Source organism: Tenrec ecaudatus, chromosome 1 (assembly GCF_050624435.1).
Source record: "Tenrec ecaudatus isolate mTenEca1 chromosome 1, mTenEca1.hap1, whole genome shotgun sequence".
NCBI lineage: Eukaryota > Metazoa > Chordata > Mammalia > Afrosoricida > Tenrecidae > Tenrec > Tenrec ecaudatus.
In genome coordinates this window covers 90615126-90634368 of record NC_134530.1, presented here as the reverse complement: position 1 = coordinate 90634368, position 19243 = coordinate 90615126, and the positions used below count along the sequence as shown (strand labels likewise).

Genomic DNA, 19243 nt, shown 5'->3' with positions numbered 1-19243 from the left:
GTTATGGAAGCAGGAGTCAAGAGATCAAAAGGCGTGTTGTATTAGGTAAATCTGCTGCACAAGAGCTCATTAGGACGTTATTTTGAGCTTTAAGATGTGCCTGACCCAAACCATGGTATTTTCAATGGTCTCATATATATGTTGGACATTCAATAGGGAAAACCAAAGAAAAATCAATGCACTTGAATTGTGGTGCTGGAGAAGAAACATGAAAATACTGTGGACTGCTGAAAGGACAACTGAGCTGTGCTGAAAGAAGTCAGAGTGCTGTGTAGAGGCAAGGATGGTAAGACTTCATCTTACATATTTGGACATGTTGTCAGAAGAAACCAGTTTCTGGAGAAGGACATCATGTTGGTAAAGTATAAAGGCAACAAAGGAGAAAGGAAGGCCCTCAGGGAGGTGGACTGATGCCATGGCTGCAGCAGTGGGTTCACACAGAGGAGCAATTACGAGCAGGTTCCAGGACCCGGCGTTGCCTCATTCTGTGGTATATAAGTTTGCTACGGGTCAGAACCAATTGGATGGCACTTAACAACAAAATAACAACAACAAGGAGTCTAGGCTTTCTAGATTAGATGATTCCTAAAAAATGATTCCTAAACAATACCCTGAGATAATCTTTAAACCTTAAACAAAAACAATTCCCTGAAGCCATTTTTAAACCAAATAATAGTTTGGTGCCACTTGTAAAGAGCATAATATTAATAGTATTTTAAAATCACTGATATTGATATTAAAGACCATTGATATTTTAAAAACTATCAATATGAGATAAAATTGACAATAGCAACTAAAAAGATTACATAGAAAGCTTAGAGGCAGTGAGTTTGTTAGTGGGGAGCAATGTGAAAAGGTGTGTGTGTGTGTGTGTGTGTGTGTGTGTGTGTGTGTGTAGAATGGTGACCTAGCTGGAAGGATGGTGTCAGCAGCACTGAACTGGACATATGGAGGCAGTTCAATGTTTGGCTGTGTACATTTTCAACAACACAGGGACTACAGCATTTAGTATGGATGTTTGAATGTGCACCAAAAACCCTCATGCCAATAAACAGCATCATGATAAATGAAGAAAAAGATGAGAAGCTGTCAGGGATTTCATTCTCCTTAAATCAACAACGTCCATGGGTGCAGCAGTCAAGAAACTGAGTAACAGAGTGCACTGGGGAGACCTCTTTGCAGTTTTCAAAAGCAAAGACGGCACTTTGAGAAGGACGATGACTGCCTCACGTGCATGCAAAGGTGGGTCACGAAGACAGAAGGACCGCTGCATTTGAACCATGGCGTTGGTGAAGAACAGCTGTGCCCTACCTAGTTATTTTGCTTAATGAAAACTCAAGTATAAGACCACTAGGTGCAAATCTTTATGTATTTGAAAAACAAACACCTAGAACAATATGTAAGAAGCTACATATATTCCTTATTTTTAGTCATTTTTTATTGGGGGCTCATACAATTCTTATACAAACATCCATTGTGTCAAGCACATTGTACATATGTTGACATCATCGTTTTCAAAGCATTTTATTTCTACTTGAGCCCTTGGTATCGGCTCATTTTTTCCCTTCCCTCCAGCTTCCACCCTCCCTCATGAACCCTTGATAATTTATAAATTATTATTTTTTCATGTTTTGCACTGTCCAATGTCTCTCTTTACCCCCTTGTCTGTTGTCCATTCCCCTGGGAGGGGGTTATAGGTAGGTCATTGTGATCGGTTCCCCCTTTAACGCCCCCACCTTCCCCTTCCCTTCCTGGTATGGAAGCTACATATATTCTGCATTTTCCCCACAAATCTTCAAAAATGGTTGTGATGCAAATGTCTCTAATGGGAAACAAAAATATCTTCATACGATTCTTAATGTAAATGGAATCTCTTAATATATTTATATATAATTTAACTTAAGTAGTAATTCAAGGGGGCTTCAAAATGTTTGTGAAAGAATTCCATTACCTGTTAATTCAATTTTTCCATGAACTTTTTAAAGCTTCTTTGTATATAATTTGTGAAACAGACCTCAATAACATAAGAATCAAATGTATTTTTAAATAGTCTACTATTTGTACGAGGCAACCATATTTCTAAGAGCCCATCTATGTGGACAAAAGCACTGGAATTTCACTACTGTTTATGATAATACAGACTATAAAACAAAGTGGCAACATCTCTATAAACCTGCCTGCACAAAACACTGTTTTCTATCAACTGTTGGGTATGTATAATGAATAATGGGACATTTGTGTAGGAAAACATTTTATTCTTTCGCCCTAACAAGAAAGCAAAATGGTTTCTCCCTCGAGACTTTCTAAGAGCTTTTTAAAGCCCAAAGGCTTCCTATAAAACCTAGGGGCTGTCTCTGCCAAATATATTAAATGAAAACATTTTCTAACCGTGTATAATAGGCATACATACAAACAGCGACTTGCTTTTCAGCACAGAAGAGTCCTAAGGTACATGGAAGCTGTCCTGGGGGCTCTTACACAAAATAAAGTTCTTCCCTGAATTCCAAGTTCAGCCTGTTCCTATGCTAACAAGTCAGAAGAATCATAGTCATCCTAAAGTGATTATGTCCATTTTGATACAGGAAACAATCTAATATTATAGTCATTTCAACGACTAAAGGTTGACCAAATGTACTTTCTGGAAACCATTATCTTTTAGATTGGCCAGATGTAGGCTGATATCCAGGAATTGAAAAATCCGATCTTTCTGCTTTCTAATATATGCTATTCCATCACCCTCTCTTATCTCCACACATAACCTTGAATTTGCCAGTGTGGATGGCAAATGGCAAATCTTTCATGGGCACAAAACTCTTTCAGAAAATAATTGTGAAACTAAAAATAAAAACCTCTTGAAAGTATGCCACATTCCAGATAAATAGAAGTCCATACAGTAAAGAGGCAAATAGAACTCATTCAAACTTTATTACAGGCTTGCTACAGACTAACATTTTTACACATGCAATCTTATAAGAAAGTCATTTCACCGAAAACAAAATGGGAAAAGCTATTGTTTTCAACAATGCTTTATCGGGGACTTAACTTTGTAGTCAGTTCTGAAGAAGAGTTTAGTCAAAACATTAACTTCTGTCATTTTATTTGTTTCTTGCCTATAACTATCCGTGTCTGTTAGGAAGCCTACAATAAAGACTTTTATATAACATTCCATCAGGGAAATGTTTGTCTGTCGTGAGCCTATATAAAAATTAAATATGACAGTGCAGTAAAGCCCTTGAATAGTATTATTCCTGTTGTTGTGTAGCAGATGTATTTTGTAGTCTTCATAAAATAAATAGCCACATTTATGTATCCGCCTCACATATCTGGCCTCTGAGTAAATATATAATTAGAAAATATCAGAACAACCCCATAGGCAACATATAAAATTATTTAAAAGCATGTCATCATATCAATCTATTTTTAAATCATAGTATCATTCACTGCCTGAAGGCAGTAATCTTGACGTTTTTGTTTTTTTGTTTTGCAGTAGCAGTATAACTAAGACAAACATCTGAAGCAACTTTTCCAAAATCTTGAATTGCTTGTATTTAAAGGGGAAAACCCACTGGCATGAGTCATGTTCTTATTAAGTACACCAGAATATGCTCACATATAAAGCACTGGGGCATGTACAGAAGAGGAAAGTGAAGAACTGAGAAGTTGTAAGTGATTTGCCCAATGTCATATGCTTATAACGTCTGAAGGTAAGACACTCCAATCAGACTTCAATCCTTAACCATCTCAACAAGCAAGAGTCCCTCGCAATTTATACAACATACGAGGTGAATGTTGTTGAGATCTTGTATATACCTTGATTGGAAGGCAGGACACAGAAGTTTGAAAAACAAATGAAAATAGATATAGGAAAAAATACTATTTCCTCCACCCGAGGTCATATTGTACCTTAAATATTAGAAAATAAACATGTATACCTCTCTATTCCGCAGTTCAGTAAAAGCCGCCAGCTGCAGCTTTCCTGGGTTCTCCTTCTCTTTGAGGATATACAAAGTAGTATCAACTGATAACCAAGGAGACAGTTTTCCTAGGGGGTAAAAAGAGTAAACACCTTAAAACAAGCATTCGTTACTTACTTTTTCCAATCTAAGAACATGGTAGGTTGTTTCCCCACTTAATGTTTGTTTAGAAATACACACGCAATTTTTATACACAATAACACAGCGTTTGCAATCAGTTATATATCTTTATACAGAATTCTCCTGATATTCACTACATGCTCACAATCTGAAAACTGTACCTTTTCTTGAACTTATCAGAGAGCAGAGGCCACAAGGCCACCAAGCAGGCTGAAATCCAAGGAGGGGATGCAAGCACAGGCACGGCTCGGAAGGAGTGCAGCAGGAGGAGCTATCAGGCACCATCTGTGTGCCGACAATGGCAACGTGTGGGCAAAGCAGCAGCCGAGGCCTGAGACCTTTCCGCTGAACTAGAGATCTCTAAATGCCTACTTCACATTTCCATTGGGATTTCTATCTCCCAAACTGGACTCCTCTCCTAATCCCCTGAAAACAAAGAACATCCCCAACTCACTGCCCATCTAGACTCCTCTCACTTCAATTAATAGTGGTCACTAAGTCCTTCCAGTTGCACAGGTCGAAAGTCTTTAACTCTTTCAGTCTTTCACACATCATCAGCAATCTACAAAAACTGCAATGAGCATCTCCACTCTTTGCCGCCGTTGCCCACATGCTAGCCAGGACACTATCATCCATTTCCTTAGCTAGTACAGTTGCAGCCGAGGAGGACTCCCTGAGTGTACCTGTGTACCCTTGAGATGATCTTTAACAGGGCAGCCTAACTGCTTGGGGTAAACCGTTAAGAATATGTGCTGCTTGTATTCAAAATCCTCTAAGGGAGCAGAGTAAGACGAGGATTGCTCTCACCCTTGTCAACAAGAAAAAGTGGATAAGCTAAGAAATGTTCTTTTTCTTAAATCCAGCAGATGATTGAGGTTACAGGAAAACAAAGTAAGGGGATGGATCCTTCCAAATAGTGCAGGGACAGGAATACAGTTTCTCCGGGCTAGACTGTGGAAGAGATATCAGTCCCACACAAAAGAAAAAAGAAGAGAAAATACAGAAGATATATTTGATGAGTAAGAGCAAAGAAATTTCTAAAAATAATGAAAGTCATCAAGCCACAAATACAAGTTCAGAAAAATGCCAAGCATAGTAAGAAAACACCTAGATATATAATCAAACTGCTGAAAATCAAAGATATAGAGAAAATCTTGACAGTAATCATGAGAGAAAAAAAAATCCTAAGGGTTCCCTGTTTCTCTGAGCAAAACTCAAGTCTTCATTATGGAGGGGAAAAAAAATCTCTAACATAAACCTGACCTCTGTTCCTTCCTGCGTCACCTCTTATGGTTCGCTCCTTACTCCTTGCTCAGTCCACTGTAGCTACTTCTGCCCCCGTGGTGTGAGAGTAGCCACACTCTCTACCCCGTGGTGTGAGAGCAGCCACACTCTCACCCGCAGACCTTGACGGAATCTTCCCTGGAGGGGGAATGCTCCGCCACATTCCTCTGCTTTCTCCATCCCGGCTGGCATCACTACATCCATAAAGCTTACTCTGTTTTACAGTTCCACATGTCAAAATCTTAGAATCACCCCCACCCAGGTGGAAGACTAAAAAACATACCCACAGTTATTTACTTTTTGAACCTTCTAATATACTCATGCCTGTTGGAGCTGTCATTACTGCTAAATCTCAAATCATGTGCTCCTGTCTGCACATGCTACAAGCACACGCTCTTGTTTTGTTGCTGTTGGCATGTTTACTGATTTTGCCAATTCTTCTGGTGTTTTAGCTACAATATTGTGGTAATTAATACTTGTGAACCTGTATGAATAACTTTCTTGAGAAAGAAGTAGTAATGAAAGGAAATGAAGGAGAAAAATCGTTGAAAGACTTCTGCTCAGTTACTCATAATGCAGTCATTAATGGTGCAATTCCATGTACAAAGATTTTACAAAACAATTCTGTTTAGTGTTCATTAACTTAATTATCTTAATTACAGTTAAGTAATTTCCAGCTATATACACCTATTGTTCTACAGCTACAGGTGATAATAAATCACGACCCTTCACCCTCTTAGTTTTCTCCTGGCACTTAGCCCCTTCCAACTTGTTTACTCCTGATGATGTCTACTTCCCCACTAGAACGTAAGCGCCATAAGAGCGGGGATTTTTGTATCCTTTGTGCTTTGATGTATCCTAAGCACCTAAAATGAGGCCAGACAGGTAATAGGCTGTCAGTAAATATATCTTAAATAAATGTTATTCATAAAAATATGAAGAATAACAATTTCAAGACATTGAATTTTCAAGGCTTTCTTCATTCCGCTATCTGAAAAATGACTACTGTCATTGTTATTTAAAAGCATCAACTATCAAATGTTGCAACCATCCTATAGATATGCAGTGGAAATTTTCTGAATCTCTAAGAGGGAAAAGCAATGAGGATAGAACACATTTTTCATAGGAAAATGCTTATAACATAGAAAAAAATTAAAATCCATTTATAACAACCAATATTAAAATAGGAAAAGCTCCTTTATTGACAGCTTTTACTGATTAAAAAAAATCATTTTAGACAATAAGAAATTCCTGCGTTTTCTCTAACAGCTATATTAAAACAGAAAGAGTATTACCACGAATGCAAATGTCACAGGAATGGTTAAGTTGTACGGCATAGGGCTTTATAGGTACTTAAAATCATTTACAGTTTCACATTATCCTGAATTACGTGCCGATAGAATTTTTCTTAAATATATATTTTTATATTCATAAACAGGAAAAGTTAAAGAATTACTTAGCAAATAAAATATAAATTCTGTATCATAGGTAATCGGGTAATAATATATTCCTATTTTTTTAAATGAATTAAAATTCTTGCTTTAAACACATAAAAAACAACATATTTTGCTTAGTGATAATCAAGTATAAACACCTTTCTTTTTAAAAAAAACTACGTTGATTTAATATCTAACTGTATTTACATGATTCAAAACCGCATTCAGAAGACTTAGGCTTAACATATATTTAGATGTAATATTTATTTTCCTTAAAGACTGATATAAAATATACAGCAAAAAATCTTTCTGCAAAATATACTGTGATATTGCATAGGGCTCATACCTTACTAATAACTTAGTAAAACTCTTTTGAAGTCATTAATAATTAATAATGAATAATTCCTATAGACTATGATTTAATAATAAAATGTATTTTTAATACTTTTATTGGGGGCTCTTACACCTCTTATCACAATCCATACATTCCTCCAGTGTGTCAAGTACATTTGGACATATGCTACCACCATCATTTTCAAAGCATTCTCTTCCCACTTGAGCCCCTGATATCAGCTCCCCATTTCTTCCCCCTCCCTCCTCCACCGGCCCTTCCTCATGAACCCTTGGTAAATTATAGATTTTTTTCCCATATCTTACATCATCCTCTGTCATCCCTGACCCACTTTTTCATTATTCGTCCCCCTGGGAGGGGGCTCTAGATTGATCCTGTGATTGATTCCCCTTTTCTTCCCCCACCCTCCCCTAATCCTCCTGGTATCTCCACTCGCCTTGTTGGCCCTGAGGGGTTTATCTATCCTGGATTCCCTGTGTTGTAGACTTCTATCTGTAGCAGTGTGCATGCTCTGGTCTAATCTGATTTGTAAGGTAGAACTGGGGCCATGATAGTGGGGGGAAGGAAGCACCAAAGAACTAGAGGAAAGTTGTGTGCTTCATCAGTCTTTCCTGCGATCCCTCTGTGAGGGGATGTCCAATTGTATAATGAGAGGGGAATAGCACTAGGTACTCATATCTGTAATGTTAAGAATTAAGATTGCAGATGGACATTGGGCCTCTAGTAAAGTACTCCCTTAACACAAGAACACTTTGTTCCAACAATCCGGAGTTCTGTGATACTTACCTTCCCGACACAATCACTGAAGACAAAATGGGTACATAAGCAAATGTGGTGAAAAAAGCTGATTGTGCCCGGCTATCAAATGATAATATAGCATCTGGGGTCTTAAAGGCATCATCTAGCTGAGAAGCAACAAAGCCCACATGGAAGAAGCACACCAGCCTGTGTGATCATGAGGTGTTGATGGGATCAGGTATCAGGCATCTAAGACCCAGAATAAAACCATACCCAAGGTGTATGGGGTAGGGCATGGAGTGGAGACCCAAAGCCCATCTGTCAACAATTGGACATCACCTTATTTCTTTAAAATGTAATCAAATATGATCTTTACTTAGACAGTTTTCTTCACTAATACTATCACATTTTTACATAGATGTTTACATATAAGGCACAATATGACATTTAAAGAAATAAAGAGAAAATTTAAACTTGCCTTCAACTTGACTCAAGTTTAATGGCTTAATTGTTATAAAAACCATGGACCTCTGAGCTATTTTCATCCTGTAATGATGACTAATAATTTCATTGTCCTCTAAGAAGAAGCAACCTTTTGATTGTGCGCATTGCCACTCCTGAAATAAAGGGAAACATTTTTCAGTGTTTGTTAAATGTTTTTAGCATGTATAGCAAAAAGGACAGACCTAAGGAAAATATAAAGAAATGTCAACATAGTCATTGTCCTTGAGGAATTTGAAACACAGGAGGTAAAAACAATGGGCACCAAAGGATTCAAATATTATTGCGATAGCATACAGTTATATATTTTTAAAGAGCTACAATCCGAGACCCTAATTTAGTGCCTTGCTCATTTGTACACAATCAAGAACTATTTTTTGTCTAACAAGGAAAGGAGGCATTGAGATAAACTGAATGAACAAGTCATAAACTGTCTCTTCTAGGACGGACAACAAAAAGTAGGCAAAGACATAAGGGAAGAGGAAAAATTTTTAAGTTCATGATGGTGAAGAGCCTACAAGTCAAGTAACAAATAAATAAGCTGCTGCAATAATCAAGGTGAGATAGTGTTCCTAGCACATGAGAATGGAGAGGTAAGTACCGCTAACACTGATGAAAAGCAAGACAATTTTGTGTTTAAAAGATAACATCTATGGCAATCAAAATAACTGTCTCAAATCTACAATAGATGAATAAAAGTTTTACACCACAGCATATGCTGATAAATGCAAAACAGCAGCTCTGAGAAAAATCATTCTATGGGATTGGCTTTTCCATCCCTTCTTGTAGTCCAAATTATTATGTTTGTATGTGTGCTCAGACTGAGATTAAGTAAAACTTGAGAAAAGAGGAAAAGATTCCTCGTTGAAGTTCAGGGAAATTAAGCATAGATGCGTAAGAAATGCTTTCACTGCGTAAGAAATGCTTTCACTTTGTCGCTAGTAGGCATGTATACCTGTAACTTCTGTTCCAACGACTCCCCCAAACAGAATAATAGTGAGGCTTTGATATTACTTTGTGAAGAATGATTTTGGAAGAGTTACATGGAAGATGTTTAGATAATAAATTCAAAGATTTATCAATATTAAAATAACCAAGATAACTACTGAAAAAGTGGGAATTAGCTGTACCCCAAAGATATAAAGTGTTTGTAATCCATCATTGAAAAGAGACCAAAAATAACTTTTATGTTTACATTTTTTAAGGCTAAATTATTCTAATATGTGGTGACACATCAGTTTTCTATTATGCCAGTCATAATATTACTTCCCTAAATCCAAAATACTAATTTAAAGTTTTCTGATTTAAAATTAGAAACTTAAAAAAACAGAAAAGAGCCCCTGTAATTCTACCCCTGTAGGCTGTGACATGATATGTTTTAATACTGGTCTTATAGATAAACCTATTTTTACATTGTATTGTATTATTATTTTTAATTTCACTACATATTTTTAATATAGTGATTTAGGACTGTAAGTGACATAGAATCATTTTCAAACACTTTTCATTGAACCTCTGAAATAAGTTCACAAATTCACTATCATACAGATTTTAAAAATATATAAAGGTTTTACAACTTGATTCAAGTATATTTTGGTTATCACATGGGTCCCCATATCAAATATACAAATCATTTTTATTTAAATTGATTAAATTATAAAATTATCATAAATCCATTTCAGAACATTTTATCACCCTAGTGATATCTCTCGAGACTATTTTGCCAAGGCCTGCACACTTAAAAGCAATCACAAATCTACAAGTTTTAGTTTAGTTTTTTAAGATTTTATAGTTTATCGATCTTCTGGTGAAAAATCCACATAACCTTTGCAGATCAAGTCATGTCAATCTTTATTCTTTCTTTTCCTGCACTGACATTGGCCTTTGCAGCCCCCGACTCTCTTCTTTTCTTGTGCTCCCTGTGCTGTTTTCGTGACGTCTTTACATTTTTCTTTTAAATCATTTTATTGGGGGCTCGTACAAATCTTATTACAATCCATACATATATCCATTGTGTCAAGCACATTTGTACATTTGTTGCCATCATCATTCTCAAAACATTTGCTTTCTACCTGAGCCCTTGGTATCAACTCATTTTTTCCTCCCTCCTTCACAAGCCTTTGATAATTTATAATTTTTTTTCATGTCTTACACTGACTGATGTATCCCTTCACCCACTTCTCTGTTGTCCGTCCCCCACGGGGGGTTCTATGTAGATCATTGTGATCGGTTCCGCCTTTCTCCCCCACCTTCCCCTTACCCTCTACTCTCATTATTGGTCCTGAGGGGTTTATCTGTCTTGCATCCCCTGTGTTTTCAGCTCTTATCTGTACTGGTGTATATCCTCTGTTTAGCTGGATCTGTAAGGTAGAATTGGGATCATGAAAGTCGGGGGGAAGAAGCAGTAAAGAACTAGAGGCAAGTTGTATGTTTCATTGGTGCTATACTGCACCCTGACTGGCTTCTTTCCTCTCCTCCCTGTGACCCCTCTCTAAGGGGATGTACAGTTGCCTACAGATGGGCTTTGGGTCTCCACTCTACACTCTCCCTCATTCACAATGATATGATTTTTTTGTTCTTTGATGCCTGATACTTGATCTTATCAACACCTTGTGATCACACAGGCTGGTGTGCTTCTTCCATGTGGGCTTTGTTTCTCAGCTAGATGGCCGCTTGTTTATCTTCAAGCCTTTAAGACACCAGATGCTGTATCTTTTGATAGCCAGACACCATCAGATTTCTTCACCACACTTGCTTATGTAACCACTTTGTCTTCTATTTTTACATTTTAATTAACATCATTTTATACTCTACTTTTTCCATTTAATGTCACATGAAACAATTTTTCCAAACAATGTTCAAATTTGTATTCAATTAACATATTAATTTAATATACCATAATTTATTTATTTTAAAAACTTTACACATATAGGACATCTGGAATTTCTGATCATTAGAATAATGCTAAAATGAGTATTATTCTGTATATATAGTTTTTTCTAATGAGTTATTTCCTTGAGAATGTTTAGGCAAAAAGTATATATATACTTAAAACTATCAACATGTTCTCCCATATTACTTTATAAAGCTGTTGTGCCAATTTTACACCCCCACCAATGGGCCATATATAAGAATTTTACCCTTGCAATTGCTTGCTGAGTATTGAGCAAGAAATAAAATAGACAGTGAGGGTAAGGTAATTTCTTAAGCCAGAGATGAGCACATGAAATGTTCACGGTGGCATTCAATATTTCAGTGTGCCAGGAGTGTGTCATACTAAAACGGATACTCGAGTTTTATACTGACTCGAGCTTCTCTGATTACCAGCCCAGGGGGAGACCTTCCCCATGTGCTCATGATGTTCACTTTCTTTTGCGTGACAATGTGTTTGTACACATGCCTCATAAATCTGTTGGAGGCCTGCACTTTTCCTAATGGAACTTAACACATTCCTTGACAAGCTCAGCTATTAGTCACTTTTAGAAGTTTTGATGCATCTATTTCCAGGTTTTAGCTATTTTCAACTTAGGTTTCCCATTTTCATACTCATCTCTTCTCTAAAGATTTCATGAACTAAGTTTTAAGATTTTACCACTACAGCAGAGCAATTAAGGAACGATGGTTGTCCTGAGAGTTAAGCATTGGGCTGGTAATGGCAAGGCTGGCACATCAAACCCACCAGCTGTTCTGTGGGAGAAAAATGAGGCTCTCTGAGTTCATAAATATATATATCCATAATCTCAGAAACCCTCTACAGCAGTGTTTCTCAAACTTCCTAATGCTGCGACCCTTTAATACAGTTCCTCACATTGTGGTGACCCCCCAACCATAAAACTATTTTCATTGCTACTTCATCACTGTAATTTTGCTACTGTTATGCATTGTAATGTAAATATCTGATATGCAAGAGGTATTTTCATTGTTACAAATTGAACATAATTAAAGCATAGTGATTAATCACAAAACAACATGTAATTATGTATTGTGAAATATTTGTGTGTTTTCTGATGGTCTTGGGTGACCCCTGTGAAAGGTTTGTTCGACCCCCAGGTTGAGAACTGCTGCTCTAACTGTGAGGAAGAAACAACTTGATGGTGGTGGTTTGGCTTTTGATAGAGCAATCCTACTAACTTTTATTCAGGAACTATGCACACTGGAGATGTCTAAAATAGATATATAATTCTGAAAAATTTAAATGTGCCCAATACATTGCTGAAATTAATCTTCACAAGCATATTGTCCGTACCAGATGTAAGTCATACATATTTTATTAACATGTTTTATAAGGCATTATAGGGAAAATATAGCCATTTTATGAGGTATAGAAGATACATAGATTCATAGGATTTACAAGGAATTTATAGAAAATATTAGGTTTAAATAAATAAATAAATATTAGGTATAAATGTTCAAGGCTTTTAGATTAATGCTTTTATGTTGAAGGGATCAGGTATCAGGCATCAAATAAAAAAATCATATCATTGTGAACGAGGGGGAATACAGAGTGGGAACCCAAAGCCCATCTGTGGGCAACTGGACATCCCCTTACAGTGGGTTCATGGGGGTGAGGGGAAGGGTGGATGGGCCAGTCAGGGTGCGATGTAGCAAGGATGAAACAGAAACATACAACTTTACTCTAGTTCTTAAATACTTCCTTCCCCCCACTATCATGATCCCAATTCTACCTTACAAATCCGACTAGACCACAGGATGTACACTGGTACAGATAGGAACTGGAAACACAGGGAATCCAGGACAGACGAACCCCTCAGGGCCAGTGGTGAGAATGGCGATGCTGAGGGTAGAGGGGAGGTGGGAGAGAAAGGTGGAACAGATTACATGGATCTATATATGGCCGCCTCCCTGAGGGACGGATAGCAGAGAATTGGGTGAGGGGAGACGTCAGACAGTGTAAGAAACGATAAAATAATAATAATTTATAAATTATCGAGGGTTCATGGAGAAGGGGGGGGAAGGGGGCTGGGAGGGGAAAAAATGAGGAGTACATACCAGGGGCTCAAGTAGAAAGCAAATGCTTTGAGAATGCGGGAAACAAGTGTACAATTGTGATTGACACAATAGATGTATGTGTGGACTGTGACAAGAGTTGTACAAGCCCCCAATAAAATGATTGAATTAAAAAAATAGATTGTGTTTCTAAAATAAAACTCAAGCAACCAAATTTTTAAAAAAATTATTAAACTCCATAACACAATGAGATTCAAACTTGGGATTGAGTCACAACTATTAATGCTGAGTAAAAGTATATACTGAACTTTATGTAGTTCCCCCGTTACTCTGACTTGGAAACCTATATTGCCTAGCGATGGATGCTGGCATTATCTCAGAGCCAATTGCTCTTATATAATCAACATGAACTTGGACCACCATGACTGACAAAAGGAATGTCAACTGATGCAGCCCTTAGACAAGTGACTTTTTGAAATAGCTTGAACACATTCTGGTGTCAAAGGAGAAACACTTAACATGCTTTCCTTTCAATTAATTCAGAGTACAACATTATAAATGAAATTTCATCTAATAAATTTAGGAATGTTTTATCCCATCCAGAATGGATACAGAATGATAGCTTAGAATTTCAAAATATCAAGGATAGAAAAGAAATATAAAAATACATCTCTGGTGACTGATGAAAATTCACTCACTGCCACTGACACACACCAACACTACAGGACGGGAGAGGAGGGCCCTGGAGAGCCCTGGAACTGCTACTGTTCCCAGGAGGAGAGAGCCTCCTTTTCCTCCCGGGGGAGCGGCCGGTGGTTTCCAACTGCTGACCTTATGGTGAGCAGCTAACAAGGAAACTTAAAAAATTAAAAAGTGATATGCTCATGTGCGCATTTTATCGATTACCGAACTAGGTCTAGAACCCGGGTCTTCTTTTCCAGTACATCAAGATAAGTGTTCTAAGTTTTGCTCTCGTTACACTCGACATCTGCTACAGCATTTAGAGGAGTCATTTGTTCAAAAGAATCTGCACGTAAGAAGACTATATCTAGGGGCCGTGCCATGAACAGACAGATTTCTTTATTAAATTTAGTTGGGGAACAAATTAAACAACATCTTCATTCTAAGTTTTTCCTAAGTTTCCATTCTAGACAGTAATGTTAAAGGAACTAGAAGTTTCTTTTGAAGCATAGCCAACCTGCAAGGTATAATATTATGTAGGGGTGTATACGGCTTGCAAGTAGAAATACTATTTAAAAGCAACAATAGAACGACTATTTAAAAATAGACAATTTGGCAGCAATTGTACAATACTGCTTGATGTGACTGAACTACGGAATGGTATGATATCTGGATTAGCTGCTAATAAAATGGTTTGGGGGGATAAAATAAAGCCGATGTCATGACATTTAAAAACAACAAAAAGTTATAAAATAATTTTTAAACTAGAAAAGACCACATTATTTATAGCAACCAAATTTTCAATACTAAATACTAGAATTTATAGGTTATTTAAAAGAACATTCAATATCTTAAAACTTGCTGAAGCTATCAAATAGAAAATGCTTATTTAACCTAAAACTCCTTTTAAAACAAATAGGCTTTCAATTTCTCTAGGATATAGACTGTAATATTATGAAATAAAGGAAAAAAGTACTGACAGCTTAGTAGGCTCCTTCAAATAAATTGATTTGAAAAGATTAAGTCAATAGTGTATTATGAGCAAAATTAAATAAGGAAGTTTTTTAATTAAATTCTTAGAATGATAGACTAAGTCCTTGTATAATTGTTGACAATATGAAGCGGACACCAAATAGTAAAATTGTAATGCTTGCATAGTACATAAGGTGGTGCTATATTCTACTAACTCAGGACAATACTTATAAGCCCAAACTGAACTGTTAATTAATTTTTCACACGTAAAATTTATTTATTTTCATTCATAACATACGAGGAAATGCTGAAAAGCACAATTATAATAAGATAATAAGGTAAATATTTATTATTTATATATTAGTAAAATTACATCTTTACGAAGCATCTGTAGTATACGTCTTAGTATGCTATAATGAATGTGGATTCGGTTTGATATATGAGTTCTGTATTACTAATAAAATTTAAAATGAGGCAAAATTACTAGAATGTACATGCCACAAATTCGTCGAAGGAGAAGCCTATATATCATAATCATCATCACTATTGTCACTTTTAAAATAAAGATATCCTACATCTAACAATTATATAAAACTACTTGCTTTTCTGTATGCTGTTTAGGTAACTAAGTAATGAAACAATTATTGAATCTTTTTATTATAGAAGTATAAACTGTACAAACAAAAGGCTAAGTAGATTACCTATAAAGATAAAATGCAATTTGACAGATTGAATTGATCGATATTTTGAAAATGTGAGAAGCTTTTGAAACAAAATTTTTATTTGAAGCCTTCCCAAAAATTAATGGAAACTTACTACTCTTTGGTGTCTGAAATGTGTGTATGTGTAGAGATGTCCAGCTACAACATAGATACTCTATAACATATACATGTAAACCAGGCATGCAGGTATATGCTAAGTAGAAATCTGGATAAAAGTAGTATTACATCTCTAAAGCTTACAACTCATGGTTTGGAGGTTCCTCTAAGTCTAGTCATGTCTGGATTTAGCCAGAAAGTTGAAGCTGTTCTCTTAAAAGAAAATTTCTAACTTGCCCTGCACAATACAGAATATAAGCAAAGGCAAAGAATTAAAGATTTAAAAACATGTAAAACCTATTTTCTATAAACAGCTTAGAAGACACTACTTGTATAGCCCTGTAATTCCGTTCCTTTATCCAGTGTATTGATTGCCAGTTTAAAACCTGACTTATCTTTTCCCCTTAAAATAATTTCCTATTTCCTGAAAAGGCTCTTCTTCTTTGCCCCAATTCCATACTTCTCTATTCCACACAAAATTGAGGTACCCAAACATATTTAAAATTAACTTAAAGTATCTGAGGAACATTAACTTGGAAATCCTTTTAGTAATTTACTATGTTAATCTCAATTAAATAAATTATACAATAATGATATAAGTAACTCTCCGGGTTGTTATGAAAACTGGAAAAATGATACATTTTATTAAATTTACAACAATATGACTACAAAGTAAATATAAACAAAGAACTAAATCTTGGTAAATAACAAAAAAGTTACAGATTTAAAAAAATTCATATTAGTTCATCTATGAAATACCAGATGATAAGCATCAGTGGCTAATATCAAAGTCAGTAATAATATTAAGTAAAAGTTAGATAAGAGATGCAGGGCTATAAAATATTTCCAAAATATACAAACTTTTATCAAAGTTATAGAAATTTTTAAAACTGACAGAATGTCATCTGCTTTTAATCATTTCATTTCCTTCATACCCTTTATCTAATTTCCAATTATCGTTAACCCTATGCGCTTTCTTTGGTGCCGTCAATGCAAAACCTAAGTTATCTATTCTGATACATCCCTACCAGACTAATTTTGGCACTGTCTATTAGATTTGTGCTTCCTCACTAAGGCCGAACTCATATCACTTTGGATTTGTATAACTCCACCTATCTCTCAGATACAATATCTAAGGTGAGGCTTTTATGATAAAATAGACAATACACAATATAATAGAATTGTATCTACTTACAATAGTTTCTTAAACTATTTGTTCATCGTTTCATTCCCATTAAAACTTTTTAGTTGTCTCTTAGTCTGGTAATCATATTAACCACACTGTAATTTATTAAAGCAAATGATATGTATTTGGTACTGTGATAAGTGCTTAAAATATGTTGTATGATTTAAATCTTTCAAAAACACATGAAATATAAAGTACTTCATCAGTACCTAGAATAGTGTGCAGCACAAAGAGTCATTTAACTACTTGTCAATAAATGAATAGAGCAATAAAATACTATGGTATACTACCTTAGTAAAATCAAATGAAAAGTTTTATTTTTTAATTCAAGCTCTACATTTTGCAGTGAGCAAAACAGCTGACATATATTACCTGATTAAATATTTACTGACTTGTCGGTGCGATGGAGCACTGATGAGTACAGCTTTCCTCTACTTCCTAAATGCTTCCACCCCTTCTCCCCCACCCCACTATCATGATCCAAATTCTATCTTGCAAGTCTGGCTAACCAGAGGATGTACAGTGGTGCATATGGGAGCTGGAGGCACAAGGAATCCAGGGCGGATGATACCTTCAGGACCAGGGGTGTGAGAGGCGATACTGGGAGGGTAGAGGGAGAGTAGGTTGGAAAGAGGGAACCGATTACAAGGATCTACATGTGACTTCTTCCCTGAGGGGTAGACAACAGAAAAGGGGGTGAAGGGAGACATCGGACAGGGAAAGATATGACAAAAATAATAATTTATAAATTATAAAGGGCTCATGAGGGAGGGGGGAGCAGGAAGGGAGGGGGGAAAAAAAGAGGACCTGATACCAAGGGCTTAAGTGCAGAGCAAATGCTTTGAAAATGATGAGGGCAATGAATGTACAGATGTACTTTACACAATTGATGTATGTATGGATTGTGATAAGAGTTGTATGAACCCCTAATAAACATTTAAAAAAAATAGCAACCAAAAATTCCACAGAATCAAGCATTCTAATAGGTGTCTATAAATGTAAAAATAACAAATATTTATAATTATGAAACAGAGAAAATGGCTGCTGTCGCTACAGCAAATTTATAAGCCATCAAATTATTCAAAAGAGCTATATTATTATGATGTAAATGCAACAAGATAAAATTAAAACTGCTAGTAAACATAAATAAATAAATAAATACTTGCTGACTTGAACTAGATGAAAGGTATTGTATGGGCATGGGTCTAATTTACTAGAGTACAGCACAGAGGAAAAGCTTTAATATAACCCATACTAATATTTACCTCTCTTTAACTGTCTGGCACACTTATGATATTTATTTCCTCTTTTGAATTACGTAAACACAATTATTGAATGGAATTAATAAGTCCATTGTATTAGCATTTAATTTAGTTTCAAAATACAAAAAGGTTCCACTGGTGGAGAATAATATTGTTGGGACAGTAAATATTGTGTATGAACATGTTGGAAATGCACACCAAATTGCTCAGGGTGTATAGATTCCTAAACAGTCTGAACAAAATTCCTTGGAGATAATGTTTTAAAATTTTAATAGAGAACAAATGTCACTGTCTAGCAATTTAAAGATAGAAGGGACTTCGGAGTTCAATAACAAATACAGAGTTGTTATTTGAAACAGAAATGTAGCTCTGGAGGACAATCAGTTCCGTTTTCTAACAGCAGTTATAGTGTGTGGTCATAACCATTTTTCCCCCTTTTACGGAGGTCTCTAGGTGCACATTTTTAATGTATCCTAGCAGTTTCCAGTTAATGTTTTCTATTTCTGTAGCTCTTACTTTCTGTTGAAAGAAAACTAGTAAAGGTTGCGTCTAGAAAGGGAAAACAAAGGAAGACGATCAATATTAACACTCTACAAAGACTGACTTAGCACAGTGGCTGCTCTCTTTCCCTCATAGGGACTGATACTGAATGAATGATTGATTTTAAGAAACACCTATAGCAAGTATTTGTTAAGCAAAACAAATTTGCTGGCCAAAGAATATAATTATTTAAGTTAGCTATCAGGCCCCAAAATTTATTTTCAAACTGAAAACCTTATATTATTATTAGTTTTTACTTTCAAGTATTACTTCTAGCTTACAAGTACAAACACTACAAGCCAACAGAAAAATCTCAGAAACTTACTTCACAAACTTTACTAAGGTTCTTGGTAGACACTAAATAGTTATTAGTAATCAGTCAATTTTTTTCCAGAAAAAGTCATGTCTATT

The 19243-nt window shown here is 35.8% G+C and overlaps 1 protein-coding gene across 2 annotated transcripts in view; it reads right to left on the bottom strand.

The window, feature by feature from the left end:
- Positions 1-19243, bottom strand: part of EFCAB7 (EF-hand calcium binding domain 7) — a 58526-nt gene that overhangs the window by 26541 nt on the left and 12742 nt on the right. For both annotated transcript variants that reach the window (XM_075557112.1, XM_075557121.1), the window contains exons 7-8: positions 8383-8521; positions 3933-4042 (exon numbers count right to left, since the gene is read on the bottom strand). In XM_075557112.1, coding sequence (XP_075413227.1) covers positions 3933-4042; positions 8383-8521 — 249 coding nt within the window. The remainder of the gene's footprint in view (positions 1-3932; positions 4043-8382; positions 8522-19243) is intronic.